A 19,806-nucleotide genomic window follows, 5' to 3' on the forward strand; every position below is an offset into this window, starting at 1 on the left:
AAGACCTCCCCCCTCAACTCTTACAGATCAGTGCGTACTTGTGCTCTATCGTAGCACGATTGCAATGCTGGAAGAAGCTGTACGAAAGGCGTTAGACGCACTACGTCCTGGAGAACGAGACTCATCATTGCTCACAGCGGAGCCACGATTACTGCAAACTCTAAGTACTTTCGTACGGCGCCCGCATCAGACGCCCGCGGGTGAATCCCAACCGGGCTCGACCCTTTGCCACTGGAGGCTTTGTCCGTACATTGTACCACTTTGCTGCCAACGTTCGACCACCAGAAGACATCCAATTCAACGCGCGCAGGAACCTCAGTCGTTGAAGAAAATGCTGAATGCTTACGGTTCCGAACTCCCAGTCGAGTTGTATATCCATATCTGCGGCTTTCTCAATCCGTCGAGTTCCCCGGACAACATCAAGACGCTCGTGAACCTCTCTGCCGTGAACTCGTACGTACGTGCCATCGTCGCACGACTCTCAATCTGGAAGGTGCTATACGAGGATCGATACACCCATGACGTGCCCGAGAAGGAAGCCAGTCGGCGCCAGCGGTTTGGGGACGACTGGCGTGGTTTGTACTTCGAGCGCCGCGCGCTGGATCACCGAGCCTTAGACCTTGTGGACAAGGTACGGACAGAGATCCCTGGACGCGCGGAACATGCGTTGGTACTTGCGAAGGATCTGTCTTTCGACGTCTGGGACGCCTTATACGAAGAGATCATGCTGCCCGTTCCACCATACTTTCGCTCCGATAGCGACCCCTGTCCCGATGAACCGGCCGCACCGCACGCATTACCCAGGAGTTACTGGGCGAAGGCCGTCCAAGGCGTCATTGCTAGACATTGGGCGGTCACGATATGGCATGGTGCCGCTCAGAATCACCTGGGGATCGAGATGGAGGATATGCTTGCTGCCTGGTCGGCATTCTTCGGATGGTCGCCTCACCAGGCGAGTCGAATGTTGTGTGTCCCAATTCCCCAGAAGCTGATTGCCTGACTGTCAATAGATCAGAGACGAGTTTGACGAGAGTGCGGAAGAGTGTCGTACTCTGCATGGGCGGGAGACCGTTTGGGACCAGGACGACCCGAACTTCGACTTGAGGCGAGCCTGTGACACGATCATCGACTACATGAGGTCCCAAGATTGGATAGGCAATGCTTGTGAGTCTACAGTGAATAACGTTCGGAGGCCCGCTGATATGTATTCTCCATAGTTGACCCAGATGTCGACGAATATATCGTGAACTCTTACCCGCACACACTGCTCATGGAGGCGAGGGACTTCCCGCTTACCACTTTCTCCAAGACATGGATCTTCCTTTGCCTCTGTAACCATCTTGGTCTACTAGCGTATGCCACCCTCGTCCCGCAGTCGGACACGGCGGTCTGCGTTGTCCATACCGGGAAGGCGGACCACGATCCGCTCCTCATCAACCTCGCCTCGGACACTTCTTTCTATCCCGCCAGTGATCTCCCCGTATTGAAGAAGTTCCTCGACGAGAATGGATATCTGCCGCCTTTATCCGTGAGGTGGTTTTTCTTGCAGTCTATCAAAGAAGCAGCTCGGAACTTCACGCTATACAACGAGCATCGCGTCGCCGAGTGGTCTGAGAGCCCTTTGGATCGAGCCCTCCTCGCATCTCACGCAGCCCAATGCGCGCTGGCGACCACTATGATCCCTTCTAAAGACACTTTTATCGTTTTCCCAGAGGGCATGGCAGACTTTCTCCCTCTCGACGCTCATGTCATCTTACTTGACGCCCTTTTTTACAAAACCTCCGACGTCGTCGCCGTCAACAATACGCACGTAGAGGCTGTCAAACAGATGGCGAAGCAACTGGAGGATCTGGAGAAGCTGGTGACGCGCCCTTCTCAATTTCCTGGGCACGATTTGGGCGCGATTGGGAAGGTCGTCACCGCCCAACCAGCCCAGGGGGACAAGGGTGTTATTATCGGCTGGACGGTACGTGGCCCAGTAGCTCTCCTGCGTTGCAGAAATCTCTTAAGGTGTCACCTAGTCTTCACGAGATGACAGTGAGATAGTGCTTCACAAAGTTGCGTTCCCTCACGGCGTGGAATATTGTACGCTGCCTTATAAGATATTCACTATTAAGCTCATTCGATTGATTGATCGCCTTTGTTCACAGGGAGAAAGGCGGAACTCGAATACGCAGGATTGCCCAAGGAGAAAGCGCAGCGGTTGCACAACATGTTACCCCAATTTGGGCGATACGTCGAGGATGTCTCATTCAGCGAGGTTGACTCGGAAGGAAATCCTACCAGCTTTGTCTTGACGGCGGAGATGAAAACATTGTACCCGGATGACAATATGCTCTAGATCGCATGTATTCACCTAACAAATCTGACGGAGTAAAACAAAGTTGGGCAATGAAGCAATCATGAAAATAGGGATCCCAACGCTTGGTGCACTAATGTACAGTATGCATATAATATGCATGATGCCAACGATGCAGACTCGGAGGCAAAATGAAGGTGAGTGCGTGGACATCACGTCGAAAACAGCCGCCTTTTGCCTTGAATACTATTCTGAACAAATAGACGAGACGAGTTCTTCCGGTTTCTTCTGTGTTGGCCATTGATGATTGAACAAACCCACCAGCGCCTATTTGGTGGTCAAGCCCGATCGAGTTTCATTGCCAACTCTCTTCCAGCCTCCATTCTGAGCCACTGCCGGTCTCTCCCTGATTCTTCTCCAGGAATTTGCTATGCAACGTCTGACACTTAACTCATCTGGAGTACACCTTCCCGTCGAGCTATATAATCACATCTTCGGGTCTTTTTCGCCGCAATCCCCATGGACCATTCAAACGCTCCTCAGCCTCCTAGCGGTTAACTCTTACGTACGTGCTATCGTCTCCTCCCACCCCATATGGCGGTCCTTGTACAACGAGCGCTATACCCATCATGTTCCCGCGAACGAGCATCGTCGGCTTTCTCAATGGTCGGGCAGCGATCGTTGGTACCACATGTACTTCGAGCGTGTGGCACTTGACCGTCGCGCCCTGCGTCTCGTCGACGAGATCCGAACACAAATACCGGGACGGATTTCAAAGGCTTCGGTACTCGCCAGAGAACTCTCATTCGATGTATGGGACGCGTTAGGGGACGAGATGACGGCTCCGCTACCAACATATTTCCGCTCGACATACGACGAGAACGGCGACCTCCCTCCTGCCCCGCACGCGATGCCGAGAAGGTTCTGGGCGAAAACGGCACAGGGCATCATTGCACGGTACTGGGCTGTCACCATGTGGCGGCGTCTCTACGCGGGTGATCCAACTGTTAGCACGACAGAGGCTCTGGCTGGCTGGTCAGCTTTCTACGGATGGTCCCCTCAGGAGGTAAGACGCATATCTTGTTACTGTTGTGGATATAGACCGCCTCATTCTATTGCCATTCACCTAGATTGAGCGCGAGCTGGATTATTGCGCCCAGGAATGCCTTGAGTTCTTGCCCCGGTCCGGAAAGAAGATTGTTTGGGACCCCTCGGATCCTGACTTCAACCTCCATCGAGCGTGTAGGACAATTATCGAGTACATGGAAGATCAGGAATGGATAGGCGACGACTGTTAGTTTCTTCCTCTCTACCTCTGTATGTCTCTGCGTTGTCTCATGCGCGCGGACGATTCAGTCGACCCGGATTCGAACGAGTATATCTTCAACTCGTACCCGCATGCGATACTCAGGGGAGAGCGAACGTTCCCTCTGAGTCGCCTCTCCCTTACATGGCTATTCCTGGCTCTCTGCGACCGCCTGGAACTGTTTGCATACACCGTAACCATACCGGGGCCAGTACCGAGGCCGGCTTGCATAGTCCGGAGGGGCGGCGGCGCTCAAGCTCTCGCTCTTGATGATCCAGTGGTTATAGAAATGAGTGTTACTGGAAGCGCACCGTCGATCTGCTCTCTATCTGACGTCCCTTCCTTGAAGGAGCCGTACGAGGCTGGGGATCCTATCGCAGAACTACCTCGCACATGGTTTCTCGTGGAGGCCATAGGAGACGCATCCAACAATCTTACGCTGCATGACGACGCGCGTGTCTGGGAATGGTCTACCAGGCATCCGAATAGGAGATTCATTGCATCATATGCAGTGCAGTGTGCCCTTGCGGCGACTGCTCGTCCTGAATGGGACGCGACTTATAACTTCCCTGAGCAGCTGCAAGACATGCTACCGCTTGACCTCCCTGTTGTCGTTCTTGATGGTGTCTGGTCTGGACATTCGGGACCATTCGCGGAAAAGCCATTCGTGAAAGCAGTCGAGGAACTAGCACAGCGGTCGGAGAATCTCGAGACACTGGTCAAACGTCGCCTGCAACATCTCGGCCCCGAGCTTGGCCGCATTGGGACAATTATCACTTCCAGGCCAAGTGAACCATACTTGCCACGAGGTGTTATCTTTGGTTGGGAGGTACGCACCACTGTCACGAATTGCGCGCTTCCGCGCTCAGATCCGAGCACAGAGCAATGGTCAGACAGTAACATATACGCTAGCTTTCCCAACGGGCAACTGGCAATGTACGTGGGCCTATACTATCCGCTGCTTGGACTGATCAATCGTATATATTATAGTACCAGAGGAGGGAATGACTGACCTGGAGAGGGCGGGGCTGTCCAGAAAGAGGGCGCGCAAGCTCTTCGCTAATTTTCCCTATCTCGGACGCTACTTTGAAGACGTGTCTTTCTCCGAGGTCGATTCTGATGGGAATCCCATGGGCCTTGTCCTCACTGCAGAGGCGCGGACGTTGTATCCTGACGACGACGTCCTGCAAGACTCTATGAACGCGGTCCCTAGCGGCCAGGCGGACTCGACCGTCGTGCGTGTAACATAGACAATATCTAGTCCCGTACCATTGTGTTTGTATTCTCGTTTCTTGGTTCAGAATCCTTCGAGGTGTGTTTGGAACCACCGAGGCATGAGTGCCAATATCTGGTATCAGACTCCCAACCATTAGTAACAGTTGGGTTATATATGGTCGCAGAATGTAGCGCAGCAAATATGTACTTATGGACAGCGGTCTTACAGGCTGCGCGTCAGGGGTCAGAGAACGGTCTTCGGAGTAACGACGGAAATGGAACTGCCTGCCCAATCTGCACTCTCAGGCTACGGCAGCGTCCCCCTGGTGTCGACTCTCGACGACAATCATCACGCTCTTTTCCAGTTCTTCGTTTCCTTACAATTGGGATCCTGTACAATCGGATTAACCGCAACGTGACGAGATGGTATTTCCCCTACCTGTTGAGCTGTATACTCATTGTCTCCTGCAACTTCCTCCTCAAGAACCCTCCAGTCTCAAGACCGTCGTTAGCTTTCTCTCCGCAAACTCCGTCGCTCGCGCGGCCGCCCTCGATAGGTCAATATGGGCGAGACTATACCTCGCGCGCTACATTCACAACATTCCGGAACATGAGGACGAGCGGCGCGCTCGACTCGGGGGCGACTGGCAGATGATGTTCATTGAGCGCGTCAGACTCGATCGTGCCGCCTTGCAGTTGGTCGATTACATCCGCACACATCCGGATGATAGGGACGCAGCTTCTCACCGCCTCGCGTTGGAGTTCTCTTGGGACGTGTGGGACGCCCTAGAGCTGGAAACGAAGGTGCCAATACCATACGTCTTTCGCGAACCCGGCGACGCAGAAAGTGAATCACAAGAAGCGGTCCCGCATGCTCTTCCAAGGAGGTTTTGGGCCAAGGCAGCTCTGGGTGCTATCGGGCGCAACCACGCTGTGAACGCTTGGGCCCGCATACTCAAGAAAGACGAGGATTGCACATTCGAGGATGCGCTGACTGGTCTCTCTGCTTTCGTGGACATTTCCCCGTACGTTGTAAGTGACGTCATCAAGTTACCTACCCAGGGCGGCCCTACTTACACGTAGGATAGATTTTCAAGCAGCTCGACCAACTCGCCAGCCGATGCCGAGAACGCCTCACGCAGGCCGAGTTTGTGCTGCAACCTACAGACTCCGCCTACGACCTCGCTAAAGTTGCAGTCTTCGTTCGCAACTTTGTACAAGAGGAGGGCTTCGCTCTTGCTAATGATCGTAAGCGTTTTTCTGACATTGTGGGCGAAGATTCGTCCTAAACATCGACTGCCTGTAGCGACCATATTCTACAATCCCTTCAACCAGTTCCCACATTACTTTCTCACAGTCGGCCGCGCGACGACGCTCCCAATCTCAGTCAATTACGTCTACTCAGCGATATGTCGTCGTCTGCAGATCAAAGCCATCCCAACGAACACTCCGCGCAGAGTGCTCTGTCACATCGAATCCCCGAACCCACAGCAAGGCGACATGCTCATCGACCCCTGCTCGACGACGCCTCCGATCGTCTTCTCCAGCAGGGACATCTCCGTCATGCTCTCGGAGGCAGGCTTTCACTCGAGCTTCCCGGCGGACGCCGTCATGCCCGCCGGCCTCGCGAGCATGGTCAACCGGGCGGTCCACAATGCATTCGCGACGATGCGCACCGATGCGTGTCATGTCGATCCTCTGAGTGGCTACGGGATGGACAGGGTGCGGTACGCGGCCTCCGCTGCCTTCGCGACTATTAACGCCCCTGGGGTGCAGATCATCCCAATGGTCACCGAGGATTGCCCCCTGGACCACCAGGCGGTCGTCATGGACGCGCTGCTGCCTGTCATCCCTGAGGACCGGCGAGAATTGTGCCTATCGGAGTTGGCAGAGTACACCGCGAGACATACCAAGTACAAGATCCAGTCGCCGCGTCGTAGGCTGGCTTCACCTCTCCAGGGCCTCGACTGGTTTGTAGGGCTTGCATTGGCCCATCCTGATCACGGAGAAGCGTGCGTCATTGGTTGGAGGGTACGTGGAGTGTCTTATTCCATCCGCGATACGTTCATGAACCTATTCGTATCACCAGATCAACGAGGGGAGGGCAGAATTTCAAGTCCTCACGAAAGACGGCATCGGGGACGTGACTGTACACCCGGATATCTCCGGGAGATGTTGGACCCCTGCGCCGCTAACACTCGAGAGGCTACGTCGCTTGCGGAGGGAGGTCTACATGTTCGGGAGATTCTTCGAGGACGCGCATATACCACGCGAAGACGGTGTCGGCGGCCGTCTTATTCCCGTTCTTGAGTTACAGACGCAATTCCCGGACGACCTGAAGGTGGGAGCTAGGTGGTCCGAACAACAACTCGAAACCCAGCGGACGGATAGTTGAAGGGTATGCTCCTCCTAGTAGATAGTGGCATGTGTTTCAGAAGGTGTGTCATTAGTCCCAGCTAGCACTACAGTGTATCCTATATTATGCGACTATATGGCAACTTTTGATACATTTCATGGCAAGGCTCATGAAGTTGGACGGACGGCATCTTGAGTAAGTGAATGCACATAGCGTAGCATCGCTAGGGGTACATCATCATAAGAACAGTCAGGTGGGCTGTCAGATAGACGATCGGCGACGCCTAAAAGCCGCACAGACAGTGCTGAGTGATCAACAATATCAGCAATGACTAGATGCGCGAAGGAAGTCAGGCACACCTGAGGAGGGACGAAGGTTCGTCGAACGCAGCTGACTATGATGGCTTCCCGACGAACGGAATTGCGGTGCGCATCTGCGTAAGACCGAAGAGGATGTCATTGACACCAGTCCTCACACTGTACTTCAGCCCGAGCTTGAGCAGATACCCGTTCAGGTATTTGATCTCGGTCGGCTTGCCCAACTTGACGTCCCAATACATCGACGAGTAGTTCTCCCTCGTCAGATCGACGACCCGCTCGACCTCCCTCATGAGCGAGAGAGATGTAAGAGCGCGAGGGTACGGCTGCGGCCGCGGCGGCCCCACGGCCGCCTTCTCCTCCTCGCTCATTTCCTCATACGCCTTCTGCATCTCCTTGACCTCTGCCGCGAGCTGTGCCCTGAAGACGTGTTCTGCCTCCTTGCACAGGTGATCGAGAATCCAGCGGCTGTGGTTCGAGCTGAGCAGGTCTCCATTCTTGCACTGGAGGAGCGCAGAGAGCGGATTGACGAAGCAGTTGACGACGAGCTTGCGTCGCATCGCCGTCTGCACGTCGTCGTACGGCCGCCATGTCGCCCCGAGCGCACGCGCGCCCGTGAGCGCCGAGATGGTGTTCCGGAGGGAGAGATAGCGCGGGCTCACCGACTGCGCGTGCTCGTCCGAGATGCTCGCAATGTCGTCGAGGGAGAGCGGCTTCCAGGAGGGGACGTTCCCGGTGCCTCGTACGGCGGCCTCGTAGTCGCGTCCGTGCGGGTCCGGCACGATGCCGAGCTGGATCTCCCCGACGCCGGAGTGGACGACGTGGAGGACGTCCTTGCGCCAGAGGCCGTGGGTGTTCGTGGCGAGGACGAAGTTGGGGCGGTCGTACGGGTCGGGGAAGAACTCCTCGACGAGCTTCTCGTACATGCCCATGCCGTTGTGCAGGAGGACGACGGTGCTGTTGCGCGAGAGGTGGCCGGAGAGCGCGGCTATGACGCGGGGGACGGCGTGCGCCTTGGTGGTGACGACGAGGGACTCGATGGCTCCATAGATGCGGTGCAGCTCGTGCGGTTCGTTGCGGCAGTCCAGCGCGACCCGGAGATCGGTGTGCGGCTGGCGCAAGGGGTCGAGACGTGGGTTCAGGTCCGGGCGAGCGCGTTGAGGAGATAGGGTGAAGGCGAGATGTTCGACGCCGCTCTGAGAATGGACCACGCCCTCGGACTCGATGACTATGGGGTGCTCTTTGGAGATGGTGGGGGCGGAGAATTTATGGTGGAGAGCAAAGACGGTGTGCTTGGGATGGAGGGTGCGACGGAGGTGGAAAGCGACGAAGGACCCAACTGCACCGAGGCCAACGACGTGGATGCGCATCGACGGCTGAGCAGACCTACGCGCCGCCGCCAGTCGCCCCGACAGGCCCGGAGAACGGCGGAGGTTTTGCCGGCAAGTGCCGCGATGGACCAATGGGGAAGGTGCTCAAGAAGGGAAGGAGCGCCGAGAATACGCCGCGCGCGCGAGGATGATATCATAAGTGGCAGGCATTGCTTGCGAGCACATCGATAGGCATCGATCCTGCAATACTCTCTCCCACCCGCGGCCCGTGCTCCCCTTCGAACCGCCCCGGTCCCCACTTTCGACTCAAATAGCCCCGCACCCCCTACAGACAAAACCCCATCCCGCCTCAACATCTCTCACTCCATCTCTCATCACACACCATGGCCACCACTGTTACTCTCAAGCGCACCGGCGCGAAGGTTCGTCCTGCGTACCAAATATGCCCAAGGCACGTCGTATACTGACCTCTTGGCTCTGTCAGATGCCTCTTGTCGGGTAAGCTATTGATCGTGCGTCAGTGTTGTAAATCTCTGATGACGGGTCTTGTCGATGCTAGCTTCGGTCTCTGGAAGGTACGCCGTACAGATTCACTTGCGCTACTACAACTGAAACGTCGATGGTGTACAGGTCACGAAGGAGACTTGCGCCGATGTAAGTCCATATTTAATGCGGCCTATCACCTAGCAGTTGCTGAACTTACAACGCCAGACCGTGTACAACGCGATCAAGGCCGGATACCGTCTTTTTGACGGCGCTTCTGACTATGGTAACGAAAAGGAGGCCGGTGAGGGTCTCGCGCGTGCCATCAAGGATGGTCTCGTAACCCGCGAGGATGTCTGTGAGTAAAGCTCCCTAACTCGTGATGCGCATTGCACTAACCATATCCATAGGGATTACGTCCAAGGTCTGCTCGTGAATTCTCCGATTGGTTCCCGCAAACTGATAACATGGGACATAGCTTTGGAACTCTTACCACGAGAAAGAGCGCGTACGTGATCACAGGGTCCTGGACCGTCTCCCACATATGTTGACTGGCTGGAAATGGAATAGGTCGAGGAGGGTGCTCGCAATTCTCTGGCGCTCTGGGGTCTGGACTACTTCGACCTCTACCTCATCCACTTCCCTATTTCTATCGAGTACATCGACCCCAAGGTCAAGTTCCCCCAAGAGTGGTGGGGACTCGACGGCAAAGTTCATCCCAGTAAGTTCGCTCCTTTGAGTATGCGGGCATCGGACAGCTGACGAGCTGGTATCTCAGTCAACGTCCCCTTCCAGGAGACGTGGCACGCGCTCGAGGATCTTGTTGACAAGGGTCTGACGAAGAACATCGGTCTGAGGTTAGTGCGATTCCATGTGACAACAAACCACGAATTCACCTCATTGCAGCAACGCCCAGGGTGCTCTCATCTACGATGTCCAACGTTACGCTCGCATTGAGCCTCAAGTTCTTCAAGTCGAGATTCATCCTTACTTGACCCAGGAGGCCCTAGTTGACTACTCCAAGTTGCTGGGTATCGCTGTTACTGCTTACTCGTCCTTTGGCCCTCAAAGCTATGTCGAGCTTGGTGCCCACAAGAACACGAGCAGTCTGCTCCAGCACGACCTCGTTGCGAACATTGCGTCTAAGCACTCGAAGAGTCAGTCGACCATCAATGTCTGCAAACCATGCTCACTAACGAATGAATCTTGCAGCCACCGCTCAGGTTCTACTTCGTTGGGCTCTCCAGCGGGGTCTTGCGGTCATCCCCAAGTCCAACAACCACGAGCGTTTGGTGCAGAACTTGGCAATAACTGATTTCGAGTTACCCGAAGAGGACGTCAAGGCACTCAGCGCACTCAACATTAACCTCCGCGTGAGTCGATCTGCCTGACTCGCTGTGATTCCAGACTGATCTTGAAATGGCGCAGCTCAACGACCCGGTCGACCTCGACCCCCGACTGGCGATCTTCGCGTGAGGAGACATACGCGTCGTCGGCGACGATGTACGGCCGCAGCAGTGCTTATTAGCTTTGTAAGATTACGAATAGACCGCGGAATGACTCAAGAATACCATGTGCAACTATGACTTGCGTATGGAGAGAGTCATGTCGAGACAGCAGTCAGAGTGTGATCCATGAATATTGCCATGTGCGCAGCGTCGCGGCAGAGGACGAGGCCTGTCGGCGTCTGCGTAGGGAGCGATAGAGTTAACAGAAAGCGGTGCCGAGGCGCTGCGGGGCCGCTTGCGCAACTCTCGATCGCCCACTGCGCAGCGGAGTCTGAACTGACTAGAACAAGTACTACTGGCCATTACGACGTCTATATAACCCCCCATTCCGTCCCACTGCTCCTCATCCTATTACACCATGTCTCCCATCCAGTTCAAATTCTCTAGACCCCCGGACGGGCTCGTTCGACGCGTCACCTTCCAGGAGAGGCCCTCTTGGGAAGCCCTCGCAGCCAAGATCGAATCCTTGTACAACATACCCCTCCCCAGCGTTGGCGTTTCGTACGTGGACGACGATGGAGACGAGGTCACTCTCAGCTCCGAAGAAGAGCTTCAGGACTTCTACCAGGGCGTGCTGCAGCAGAGGGACGGTACGCTCATGCTGGTGAAACTCAACGTCCACGACCTCGACTCCCTTCGCAACGATAAGCCTCTCCCCGACACTCCTCGTACTGGCTCTGCAATGAACTACCGTAACACATTCGGGCGCTCGGCCCCGGTGCTGTTTGAGATGGAGATCGACGACGGTTGGCAACCCATCCCGTCTGGTCTCGGCGGTATCATCGTCGAAGCAGACGGAGAGCAGCCCCACGCCTTCGTCGAGGTGCTCGACAGCGACGCCGACATCTCTTACTTCAATAAGGGGGACAAGGACGACGCCTCCGTCAGCACCAACTCTACCAACACCCTCCCTGAGATTGACGCGACTCCCACTACCGACAAAGGGAAGAGACGGGCGCGCTCCGCAAGTCTTCGTCGCTCCCAAACACCGGACACCATCTCTTCTACCCAATCTATCATCGCTGAGGAGGAGACTGGCCCTAAGCATCCCATTCACGTCTTCGCGATGGGCAATTCCAACGTTGGCACATACCACGGGCGGTCGACTAGCAGCCGGAGCCGCAGTGTCTCTGCTTTGGGACCTCGTACTCCCACCCCCAAGGCTAGAACCCCCGTGTCTGGTACGGGGAAGTCCACGAGCACCCCTCAGGCCGACGATCCGCCGCTCCCCGACTTGGACGATGTCGCCGCCGCGCCTCAGACCAATATTGCGAACGACGTCGCCAATCTCTTCAGCACGCTGTCCACCATACTCGCTTCCCACCCAGAGCTCTCGGAGGGCATCCGCAACATTGTCCGCAACGCTTCCAATGGTACGTACTGGCAGACTCACCGCGATCAGGTCGTGCGGGCCGCGGAGGAGATCCGCCGCAGCGCGATCATGGGCGCGGAGGATGTTCGTCAGGCTGCTCTGGGCGGAGGACGTGCCGCGGAGGAGGCCGCCGGCCGCAGGGTCGCGGACGCCCTCGCTGAAGTCATCCGGGTCATGGCGGACATCACCGATACTGGCACTCAAGGTGCGAACCCCAACGTTCAGTCCTCCTCGGCGCCCGGGTTCGAAACCTCCACCCCGTCGCGCAACCGGCGGACTACTACCGACCTAATGGAGGAGTCGTGGATGAGGTGGGCTGGTGGTCCGCCTCCTCCGCACAGGGGTGGCCCCGGCCGCGCTTCGTGGGGCTCGTTCGACTCCCGATGGGGCGGTAGAGGCGGCTTCCCGTTCTCCGGGCCACCTCCGTTCTTCAACTTCCCACCTGGCCCGCCTCCTCACCACGGACGCCCGGGGCGCCCTTCAGGCCCTCCACCACCACCTGGCCCGCCCCCGCCGCCTGGTCCTCCTCCGCCTCCCGGACCGCCTCCCCCCGGCCCTCCGCCTCCTCTGGGAGCTCACGGTACTTTCGGAGGTCGCGGCCCATTCCCTCCCCACGACAGCCCCGCTGGCCCGCCTCCTCCTCACCACGGCCATTTCGGCCACTACTCATGGGACAGGCGTCATCGTCATCATTATCCAGGTGAGTGGGACGACGACGACCCGTTCGTCGGGCCTCCCCGCCACGGCGGCGAACGCCTTCGTGGCTGGAGACGTCACCCCTCCCATGGCGCCGACTGGGGAGACACCGTCCCCGCTCTCCCTCCGAGGCCGAACGCCAGTGGCGAGGGCTTTGATGTTGAGATGTACGGTGCGTCACCCTTGGAGTCTCCCGACGAAGCGAAGAAGAAGCTGCAGGCAGCCAAGGAGGCCTACATTGCCGAAAAGGAACATTACCGCCGCCTCCGCGAGGAGCGCAAGAAGCGCCGCATGAACGTCTCGACCGACAGGTACGTGTGTGCTACGCGCGGATTTTCTCGTCGGAGCATGCGCGCTGACCGACGTATCTTGCTTTTTTCTTGCAGCGAGACGAAGGACGTGCACGACAGCCCAATCAGTCCCCCGGGTGCATCCGGTCCCAGTGCCGCTGCCGGCCCGTCGGCTCAAGCATCGGCTTCTGCTAGCCCCCAGGCCTCGCAAGAGCAGGCAGAGGCGGCCCCGCAAGTCATCAGCAACGCTCGGGGACCGTTCCCTCGACTCGAGCTGTACAGTATTCCTCGCAGATCCCACACTGTCCATGGTACTGGGCATCGCCGTGATGCCTCGTGGGGTACATTCGGTTCTGCGCCTGGGTCAGGCAACACAAATGCAGGTCGCACGGCCGCCATAGACTCCATTGTCCATCGTCTGGCTGAAGTGAGTATCGTCCATTGTTCTGTTCCCTTGTAGTCTGGCCTTGTATCGTGGTTGCCCTGATCCGTATGCTGACGGTCTGTCGTTCTTTGTTTCCTAGATGGGAATCACATCTAATCAGTACCCCGTGCTGCAGTCGAAGGTCGACTCGCACATCCCGCTCAACGGTGAGGTGAGCAAGGAGCGCGAGGACACGATTGTAGGCGAGATTATCGAGGAACTCCTCGTCGCTCCACCGAGCCCTCAGCAGGCGTCGGGTTCGGGCGCACGCCGCAAATGAGCTCGAAGTCCTCTAATCTGAATTGTGAGGTGTAAGATATGCCGAACGCGTCGCGGAGTCGCTGTATCGTTTATGCTTCAGTTATCGATTACGGCCTCTTTTTCTTGTAGTGGTACGATCGCAGTTGAGAGACTGGCATGTCCTCACTTCCATGGACCGCCCGCTTCTTCTGCTGTCGTTGCTCTATCTTGGCCTGTTCTTCTGTTCCCTATTCTCCGCTTAGTCTAGTAGTAAGGTAAGCCTTCAATCTGAAATCTGTAGGCCGTGCTATGTAGTTGTACTTCAGGTAGTGTAAACGAAAATAGTATTTATTTGCCCAGTACCAATGTCCTACATCGGTGAACCGTGTGCTGCGGTAGCCATCCACCCATCTCGCGGAATGGTCCGTAATTGTCCAAGGGCCCGTTGGATTTTCCTTAAGAGCAGGAAACATATTTGAGCACATCACGGCAGACATCTCCATGTTTCGGTGTCGACGAAAGGGCGTGGCAGGAGGCAACCCCCCCGATGTACCCGGGGTTTCAGAGGCTCTTGTTCAGAAAAGCCGCGTCTTGACGAATGGCTCACCTCATGCCTCTCCTTTCCATATATTTCTCTCCTGTCGAAAACCCGGGAATGCCTGCCGTGCATCAACTCAGGCCACTGCGAGTATGGCATCGCCATTGATCGGATGTCACGTACGCCATCGGTTTCTGTTCACTGTTCGAGCTCCTAGCTGCTCCTATTACATATATATAGTGATCATTGGAGAATAGGTCTCCTAATTTGGGCTAAGTCCAATGGAGGATTAATCGATGATCGACTGCGATACGGTAGGCATGCTTGATGAGCATGGAAACGCGGTTGTCTGTTGGTGTCAGGGAGTCACCGAAGAGAAGGGGAGGCACAAAGAAGGCAGGAGACATCCAATAGCAATCCCATATGGCGAGTGCTTTGTCCTCATAGCGCGGACAGGAGCTGGATCTCGAAACTTCTCTCTGACGGAGAGCAATCGGCGGTGCCACTCGGCAAAAAAAAACTTGAAGCTCACAAACGAAGAGCCCTCCACGCGTGACACTTTCAGCGTCGCTGGCGGCCGGAGACGCTTGGAAACGCTGAGGATTTGCGAAACTCAAAAATCTTGATCAACCCTTGAGATGCATGAGCTCAGATCGATGAGTTTCTTCCGAGCTTGAAATGAGGAGCCCCCGATGAACGAAGTCTGAGTAACGAACCTGGCCGCTGGTATATGACCATACTAGTAGCTGCGCATGGCAGATCTCTGCGCGCGGTGTTGTACTATGTTATTATTGTACGGCCGTCAAGGCGCCTAGTATTTTAGACGCCGAAAGCCCAGTTGGATATGTATTGCCTCCTTCTCAGCATGGGAGCTGGGTTTGAACATGTGAGTCCCTTCTATTGTTGAAGGAACCTGTGAGATGGGCTTAGCTTCTATGATCTAGATGGTATGGGACAAAGACTTGCTGTCACGATGCAATCCATTCCTACGGAACGCAACAACTTGAATCTGCATCGATTGTCGCAGGTCACAAATTTCTAGCTCTGTTGTCCGACGAAACCAGCATGGTACAAAGCACGGTCACGAAAATTGTTGAACGGCGTTCTGGGATGTCTGAGCCTAGCTGTCCAAGAACAATGCAATAGTAACTAAGATGCAGGCGGCGGCGCACCATCCTGGAAGCCTGATCCTCAGCTTCGTTTGGAAACAAAATCCTAGACCAACCCGCGTTGAATCCTTAGCGGACCACAGAGCAGCATGTTACGACATTGAATATGCCACGCACCAATCAACTGTCTGTCTGCGTTTCCCTGACCGGATCGCTGTTCAGTTCGACATATCCACTTGCCCTTAGACGGACCGAGTCCCTTCCTATGATAGGTTAAGGCAGGAACCGCAGAACAAGGAGGCCCTAAAGTAAGACAGACACGGTTTGTCTCAGGTCGTCACGACAGCAGGCTAACGCGCATTTGATAGGGCGGACGCCCACAGCTGCAAACACTGATGTTTGGTGCATGACCCGACCCGTCAGCGGTTTTCCACGGCCCTCTGACCCGCGTCCAGGGAAGCATAAAGGATAATCCTCGCTTCCACTCGTTCGCCAAACTGCTTCTCCTTGTCTTCGCTTGCGATCCGTAGTCCCTTCCCCTATCCCAAGGCCTTTTTCCTCTCCGACCTTTCAATAACACAATTCAGAGAGTATTCAAGGAATTAGTGGCGCGCCCTCTGTACCAGAGGTGAGTGATTTCGAATCACAAGAGCGCTCCCAGCACCCTCATCGCTGCTATGCAGATGTCTCGACCTCGTTATGTCGCGCAAGAGCCCGACATTTTCGGTGTCAAGCTTCCAGTTGCTCAGAAGCTAGATCCTGACCCCATGAGCGATCCCTATGCGGCCAGGATCTGGGAGGACGAGATGATGTACAAAAGATACCTCGCCACCGTTCCTCCGCCCTCCATCATGGACGATGCATTACGGGCGCGCTTCAACAGCCGTGTCAAGATGTTCAAGGTACGAATCCATGAGTTGGAGGCTCTCCGCGAGAACATGGAAGAGAACATGGAAGAGCGTCCGCCTGCGGCTATCGGCAACGAGCTTGCATCCATTATCTGGAGGCACCGAATCCTTACCCGCGCTCTCTTCCCCATTCGCGACCTCCCGAATGAGATCCTCGGTATGATCTTTGACCATGTCGTCTACTCCCACCCTATCGACAATATGAAGTACTATCACGCCGCTCGCGCCGTGCTCGTCCAGACCTGCAGGCGTTTCAGAGACATCGCGTACGGGTACCGTGCGCTCTGGCGCACGGTCATCTTCACCGACGCTTGTCCTTGGAAACTCTCGTTTCGGGCTATCTCGCGCGCGGAGGGTGTGCCCCTCACTATCGGATTCGGCCAGGCTCCGGTGCTCCCTGGGGCCAGCCCCGTCCACGCTACCGACTTCGGCGTGCTCCTCCATGGGCTGATTTTAGCCGCTCCCCAGCTACGCGAAGTGACCGCTGGGCTATGCGAAAGCTCTATGCCTGTATTCTGTACCTGGCTTGCACGGAATACACGGGCTTTCCCGTGTCTGCAGACGCTCGTGCTCCACCACGTTAACCATAGGAATCGCGACGGGAACGTCGTTATTTTCTATGACCGACCCCCCATGATCCCTCTCAGGGGGCAGGTAGTGGTCCCGAATCTGCGCAAGATTGACCTCGACGGTGTCGCGATCGATTGGGAGAGTCAGTCACCGACCATGTTTTCGAACGTCAAGGACCTGCGTCTGGGAACCACCTATGGCACTATGCCGCCCCTCCAGTCCCACCAGTGGTCTCAGATCCTCTTCGCGGCGGCATCGACGTTGGTTCGGCTTGACCTCCGTATGTTCTGGGTTGCTTGCGAATGGAACACGCCGCCACCCTCGGTGCGCGTCGAGCTCCCCAATCTCCTCGAGTTAAGTATACACTACGAAGCTGAAAGGAGGGCGACCGAATTCACCCTCGCGCACATCGACGCCCCGCGACTCATCGCTCTCAACATTTTATCGATCAGGAACGCGAGCATCAACTTCAAGTCGCTGTGCGAACAGCTCACTGGCCGGTTCCCCGAGCTGCGTCTATTTGCGCTCCGCTTTATCGCCTGCCACGGTCCTCCCGCCCCGCCCCCCGTGGTCAACCAGTATTTCGCCCAGTTCGGGAGGTTGCTGCGCAGCATGCCCAAGCTCAGGGTGTTGAAATCAGGCTTCTTGTATGTCGGCGTGCAGGCGCTGCTCCGGCCCCTGTGCGTGCCCGAGCTGTACTTGGCTCCGGAGGAGCTCGCGGCGATCGCGGAGAAGGCGGCGAGGCAGGAGCCGTTCGCGATACCTATCTGCTGCCCCGAGCTCGAGTACCTCAGCATTTTCTGGGAGTACGTCGGCGACCCGACGGGAGACGTCCGAGACTTTGCGCTCTGGCTCAACGCGCGGCAGCAGCTGGGCAAGCAATTTCCCCGCGTGTGCGTGCGCAACAAAACGAAGTACGAAGAAATGAAGGCGCTCCTCGAGCAGGCTGACATTGCTCCCTCCGTTGGGGAATTCATGATAGTGCCCATGGAAACGCCGATGTATGAGGAGAAGGTGGTGGAGGAGGAGGTACTGTCGCACTTGTAGGATCTGGGTACAATCTGAGGTCAGACGAGGCTTGGGTTACTGTAGCGCATAGTGAGTCACGAGTCGCTATCTCCACTACATTTGACTAATCTCGGGAGACAAGCAAGATTGCTGTATTTGAATTTGACCGAGAATGCAAATACGTATGCTACATACTAGCGAACGACGCGCGCGTAGCCGCCGCAGGGATGGTTCGAGTTTCCAAGTTCGCGTTCGGGGTGCGCGTAGACGCTCTAAAAGACGCCGGTTCACGTGTGCATAGAGGCGGATCAGGTGAGGCGCGTTGTTTGGCCGTATATACGCGTCGGGTGGCAGGTACGCGGTTCGAGGTTGGACCGCGTTCGAACCGTGTGTCCGACCTCATCCTGCGCATGGGGTTACTCTCATAGCCCCCATAACCTCAGCGCACCGTCCACTCTTCCCCTCCCGTCTTCAATATGTCTGTCCCGCTCTCCCCAACGATCTCCGCTTCGTCCTCAGACTCGCCCAAGCTGGACCCGACCCGCCTGGCATGCGGTCCCCTGTCCACGCGTAGACGCCTCGCACCTTCCCAGACAAACGCACTGGTGTCTGTGTTTGAGGTGAAGACTCACCCGTCGAGAGAGGAGCGTGCTCTTCTCGCTGCAGAGCTTGGAATGTGCGCATATACTCCGTCGGTCGCATGCACGAGCTCACGTTGAGGTTGTACCTATACCTACAGGGAATTGAAGGCCGTCAACGCATGGTTCCAGAACAAGCGCCGCACCTTGAAGAGGACATGGTCTGCTTCATCTGGATGGTCCAAAGGTTCGCTGCCAGAGAACAAGCACGTCCGCCCGCCGGATGGCCCCAAAGCGCTGCCGCGCTCGGACTCGGTCGTTTCCCTAGACCGCGTCGCGTCGTCACGCGAGCTGCCCTACAAGGCCAAGGGATTGCCCTGCTCGCGCTTACCGCCTCGCGTCCCCGTCACTCCGAGACGTCGGGCAGCAACAGCGGAGAGGTCAAAGGATATATGGGAGCTTCTTCCCTCCTCGCCTCCCACACGGCCGTCGTCCCCCTCCCTCGGTGAGCCTCTCCTCGCTCTGGAGCCGTGCACGAAAAGACTCCGGACGCTGGAGTGGGCGTGTGCAAAAGCGCGCGCGGGCCGCAAGGCGAGCATTCGCCGGGCGAGGCTCGCTGCCAAGCCGGCTGCATCGGAGGACGAGGACAGTGACGTGCCCATGCTCGTCCTAGACGCTACCCCCCGCAAAAACTCGAGCGTAGGCGACGACGACACGGAGACGGAGGATGATGAGGCGATCACACCGAACGTCAGCACCGAGCTCCTCCCACCTTTCGTTCTGCCTGCGGAAGCAGAGGAGCTTGATGCCGGTGTGCCGGAACCGCCTGTAAAGGACGAGGACATGGACATGGAGGCGGCAATCGCTCTGCTAGGCTTCATGGCGCCCGATCCTGCAGCCTAGATGCGGAGCGCTGTGTGTTTGACGACGGTGCACGGAGGAACTCTGACCGTATGCGCGTGTAGGAACATTCTTAGGACAGGAACCATGGCTATGGAGGTACTTTGCATCAAGATCGTGTACGTTATGCAGCTGTATTTTTGGGCCTTGCACGCATACGCCTGCGTGTTCGTGCTGGGGTTCCAACATTAGAAACGACTTCTATGACCGCACGACTGTTTACGATGACACTTATCCTTCTGTAGATACACCACCACCCGCGCAATGTTGTTTGTTACCGTTGCATACCTCCAGCACTTTATACCTTGCAATTTCTCGATGCATGGAAGTCTAGCGGGGGGCGAGTGCGGGCCAATGT

General features: G+C 56.5%; 7 protein-coding genes across 7 annotated transcripts; all 7 read left to right on the forward strand.

Annotated features, from left to right (window-relative positions):
• Positions 1 to 154: 154 nt before the first annotated feature.
• Positions 155 to 2,368, forward strand: DICSQDRAFT_151274 (uncharacterized protein). Its single transcript, XM_007360291.1, has 5 exons — positions 155 to 952; positions 1,011 to 1,164; positions 1,218 to 1,966; positions 2,022 to 2,085; positions 2,151 to 2,368. The coding sequence occupies exons 1-5, from the start codon at positions 332 to 334 to the stop codon at positions 2,339 to 2,341; spliced, it is 1,779 nt and encodes a 592-aa protein (XP_007360353.1). The 5' UTR covers positions 155 to 331; the 3' UTR covers positions 2,342 to 2,368.
• A 641-nt stretch (positions 2,369 to 3,009) lies between these two features.
• DICSQDRAFT_131143 (uncharacterized protein) lies at positions 3,010 to 4,884 on the forward strand. Its single transcript, XM_007360292.1, has 5 exons — positions 3,010 to 3,365; positions 3,430 to 3,592; positions 3,656 to 4,434; positions 4,487 to 4,541; positions 4,596 to 4,884. The coding sequence occupies exons 3-5, from the start codon at positions 3,895 to 3,897 to the stop codon at positions 4,853 to 4,855; spliced, it is 855 nt and encodes a 284-aa protein (XP_007360354.1). The 5' UTR covers positions 3,010 to 3,365; positions 3,430 to 3,592; positions 3,656 to 3,894; the 3' UTR covers positions 4,856 to 4,884.
• A 281-nt stretch (positions 4,885 to 5,165) lies between these two features.
• DICSQDRAFT_95721 (uncharacterized protein) lies at positions 5,166 to 8,654 on the forward strand. The gene is made up of 5 exons (XM_007360293.1): positions 5,166 to 5,852; positions 5,909 to 6,068; positions 6,127 to 6,851; positions 6,910 to 7,480; positions 7,536 to 8,654. The coding sequence occupies exons 1-4, from the start codon at positions 5,244 to 5,246 to the stop codon at positions 7,213 to 7,215; spliced, it is 1,800 nt and encodes a 599-aa protein (XP_007360355.1). The 5' UTR covers positions 5,166 to 5,243; the 3' UTR covers positions 7,216 to 7,480; positions 7,536 to 8,654.
• A 521-nt stretch (positions 8,655 to 9,175) lies between these two features.
• On the forward strand, positions 9,176 to 10,917 carry DICSQDRAFT_95722 (xylose reductase). The gene is made up of 12 exons (XM_007360294.1): positions 9,176 to 9,246; positions 9,309 to 9,322; positions 9,384 to 9,399; positions 9,455 to 9,478; positions 9,536 to 9,665; positions 9,718 to 9,731; positions 9,786 to 9,815; positions 9,878 to 10,028; positions 10,086 to 10,164; positions 10,214 to 10,464; positions 10,520 to 10,680; positions 10,736 to 10,917. Exons 1-12 carry the CDS (start codon positions 9,208 to 9,210, stop codon positions 10,781 to 10,783), a joined length of 957 nt encoding a protein of 318 aa, XP_007360356.1. The 5' UTR covers positions 9,176 to 9,207; the 3' UTR covers positions 10,784 to 10,917.
• A 256-nt stretch (positions 10,918 to 11,173) lies between these two features.
• On the forward strand, positions 11,174 to 13,877 carry DICSQDRAFT_47572 (uncharacterized protein; the record flags this gene model as incomplete). The annotated part of the gene is made up of 5 exons (XM_007359844.1): positions 11,174 to 12,429; positions 12,808 to 12,994; positions 13,274 to 13,499; positions 13,542 to 13,600; positions 13,698 to 13,877. The coding sequence occupies 5 exons, from the start codon at positions 11,174 to 11,176 to the stop codon at positions 13,875 to 13,877; spliced, it is 1,908 nt and encodes a 635-aa protein (XP_007359906.1).
• A 2,192-nt stretch (positions 13,878 to 16,069) lies between these two features.
• Positions 16,070 to 18,009, forward strand: DICSQDRAFT_176626 (uncharacterized protein; the record flags this gene model as incomplete). Its single annotated transcript, XM_007360295.1, has 2 exons — positions 16,070 to 16,112; positions 16,168 to 18,009. The coding sequence occupies exon 2, from the start codon at positions 16,168 to 16,170 to the stop codon at positions 18,007 to 18,009; it is 1,842 nt and encodes a 613-aa protein (XP_007360357.1). The 5' UTR covers positions 16,070 to 16,112.
• On the forward strand, positions 17,991 to 19,764 carry DICSQDRAFT_131150 (uncharacterized protein). The gene is made up of 2 exons (XM_007360296.1): positions 17,991 to 18,646; positions 18,710 to 19,764. The coding sequence occupies exons 1-2, from the start codon at positions 18,447 to 18,449 to the stop codon at positions 19,449 to 19,451; spliced, it is 942 nt and encodes a 313-aa protein (XP_007360358.1). The 5' UTR covers positions 17,991 to 18,446; the 3' UTR covers positions 19,452 to 19,764.
• The last annotated feature ends 42 nt before the right edge of the window (positions 19,765 to 19,806 follow it).

This window comes from Dichomitus squalens, assembly GCF_000275845.1.
Source record: "Dichomitus squalens LYAD-421 SS1 unplaced genomic scaffold DICSQscaffold_1, whole genome shotgun sequence".
Classification (NCBI taxonomy): domain Eukaryota; kingdom Fungi; phylum Basidiomycota; class Agaricomycetes; order Polyporales; family Polyporaceae; genus Dichomitus; species Dichomitus squalens.

Bases quoted from the DNA above. Each gene is read 5' to 3' on its own strand.
- DICSQDRAFT_151274 (XM_007360291.1), top strand. From the start codon at position 332: ATGCTGAATGCTTACGGTTCCGAACTCCCAGTCGAGTTGTATATCCAT. The intron at 1,165-1,217 runs GTGAGTCTACAG...TATTCTCCATAG, and splicing joins AGATTGGATAGGCAATGCTT to TTGACCCAGATGTCGACGAA. The intron at 1,967-2,021 runs GTACGTGGCCCA...GGTGTCACCTAG, and splicing joins GTGTTATTATCGGCTGGACG to TCTTCACGAGATGACAGTGA.
- DICSQDRAFT_131143 (XM_007360292.1), top strand. From the start codon at position 3,895: ATGAGTGTTACTGGAAGCGCACCGTCGATCTGCTCTCTATCTGACGTC. The intron at 4,435-4,486 runs GTACGCACCACT...ATCCGAGCACAG, and splicing joins GTGTTATCTTTGGTTGGGAG to AGCAATGGTCAGACAGTAAC. The intron at 4,542-4,595 runs GTACGTGGGCCT...TATATATTATAG, and splicing joins CCCAACGGGCAACTGGCAAT to TACCAGAGGAGGGAATGACT.
- DICSQDRAFT_95721 (XM_007360293.1), top strand. From the start codon at position 5,244: ATGGTATTTCCCCTACCTGTTGAGCTGTATACTCATTGTCTCCTGCAA. The intron at 6,069-6,126 runs GTAAGCGTTTTT...GACTGCCTGTAG, and splicing joins CTTCGCTCTTGCTAATGATC to CGACCATATTCTACAATCCC. The intron at 6,852-6,909 runs GTACGTGGAGTG...TCGTATCACCAG, and splicing joins CGTGCGTCATTGGTTGGAGG to ATCAACGAGGGGAGGGCAGA.
- DICSQDRAFT_95722 (XM_007360294.1), top strand. From the start codon at position 9,208: ATGGCCACCACTGTTACTCTCAAGCGCACCGGCGCGAAG. The intron at 9,479-9,535 runs GTAAGTCCATAT...TTACAACGCCAG, and splicing joins CGAAGGAGACTTGCGCCGAT to ACCGTGTACAACGCGATCAA. The intron at 10,465-10,519 runs GTCAGTCGACCA...TGAATCTTGCAG, and splicing joins TGCGTCTAAGCACTCGAAGA to CCACCGCTCAGGTTCTACTT.
- DICSQDRAFT_131150 (XM_007360296.1), top strand. From the start codon at position 18,447: ATGTCTGTCCCGCTCTCCCCAACGATCTCCGCTTCGTCCTCAGACTCG. The intron at 18,647-18,709 runs GTGCGCATATAC...CTATACCTACAG, and splicing joins CTCGCTGCAGAGCTTGGAAT to GGAATTGAAGGCCGTCAACG.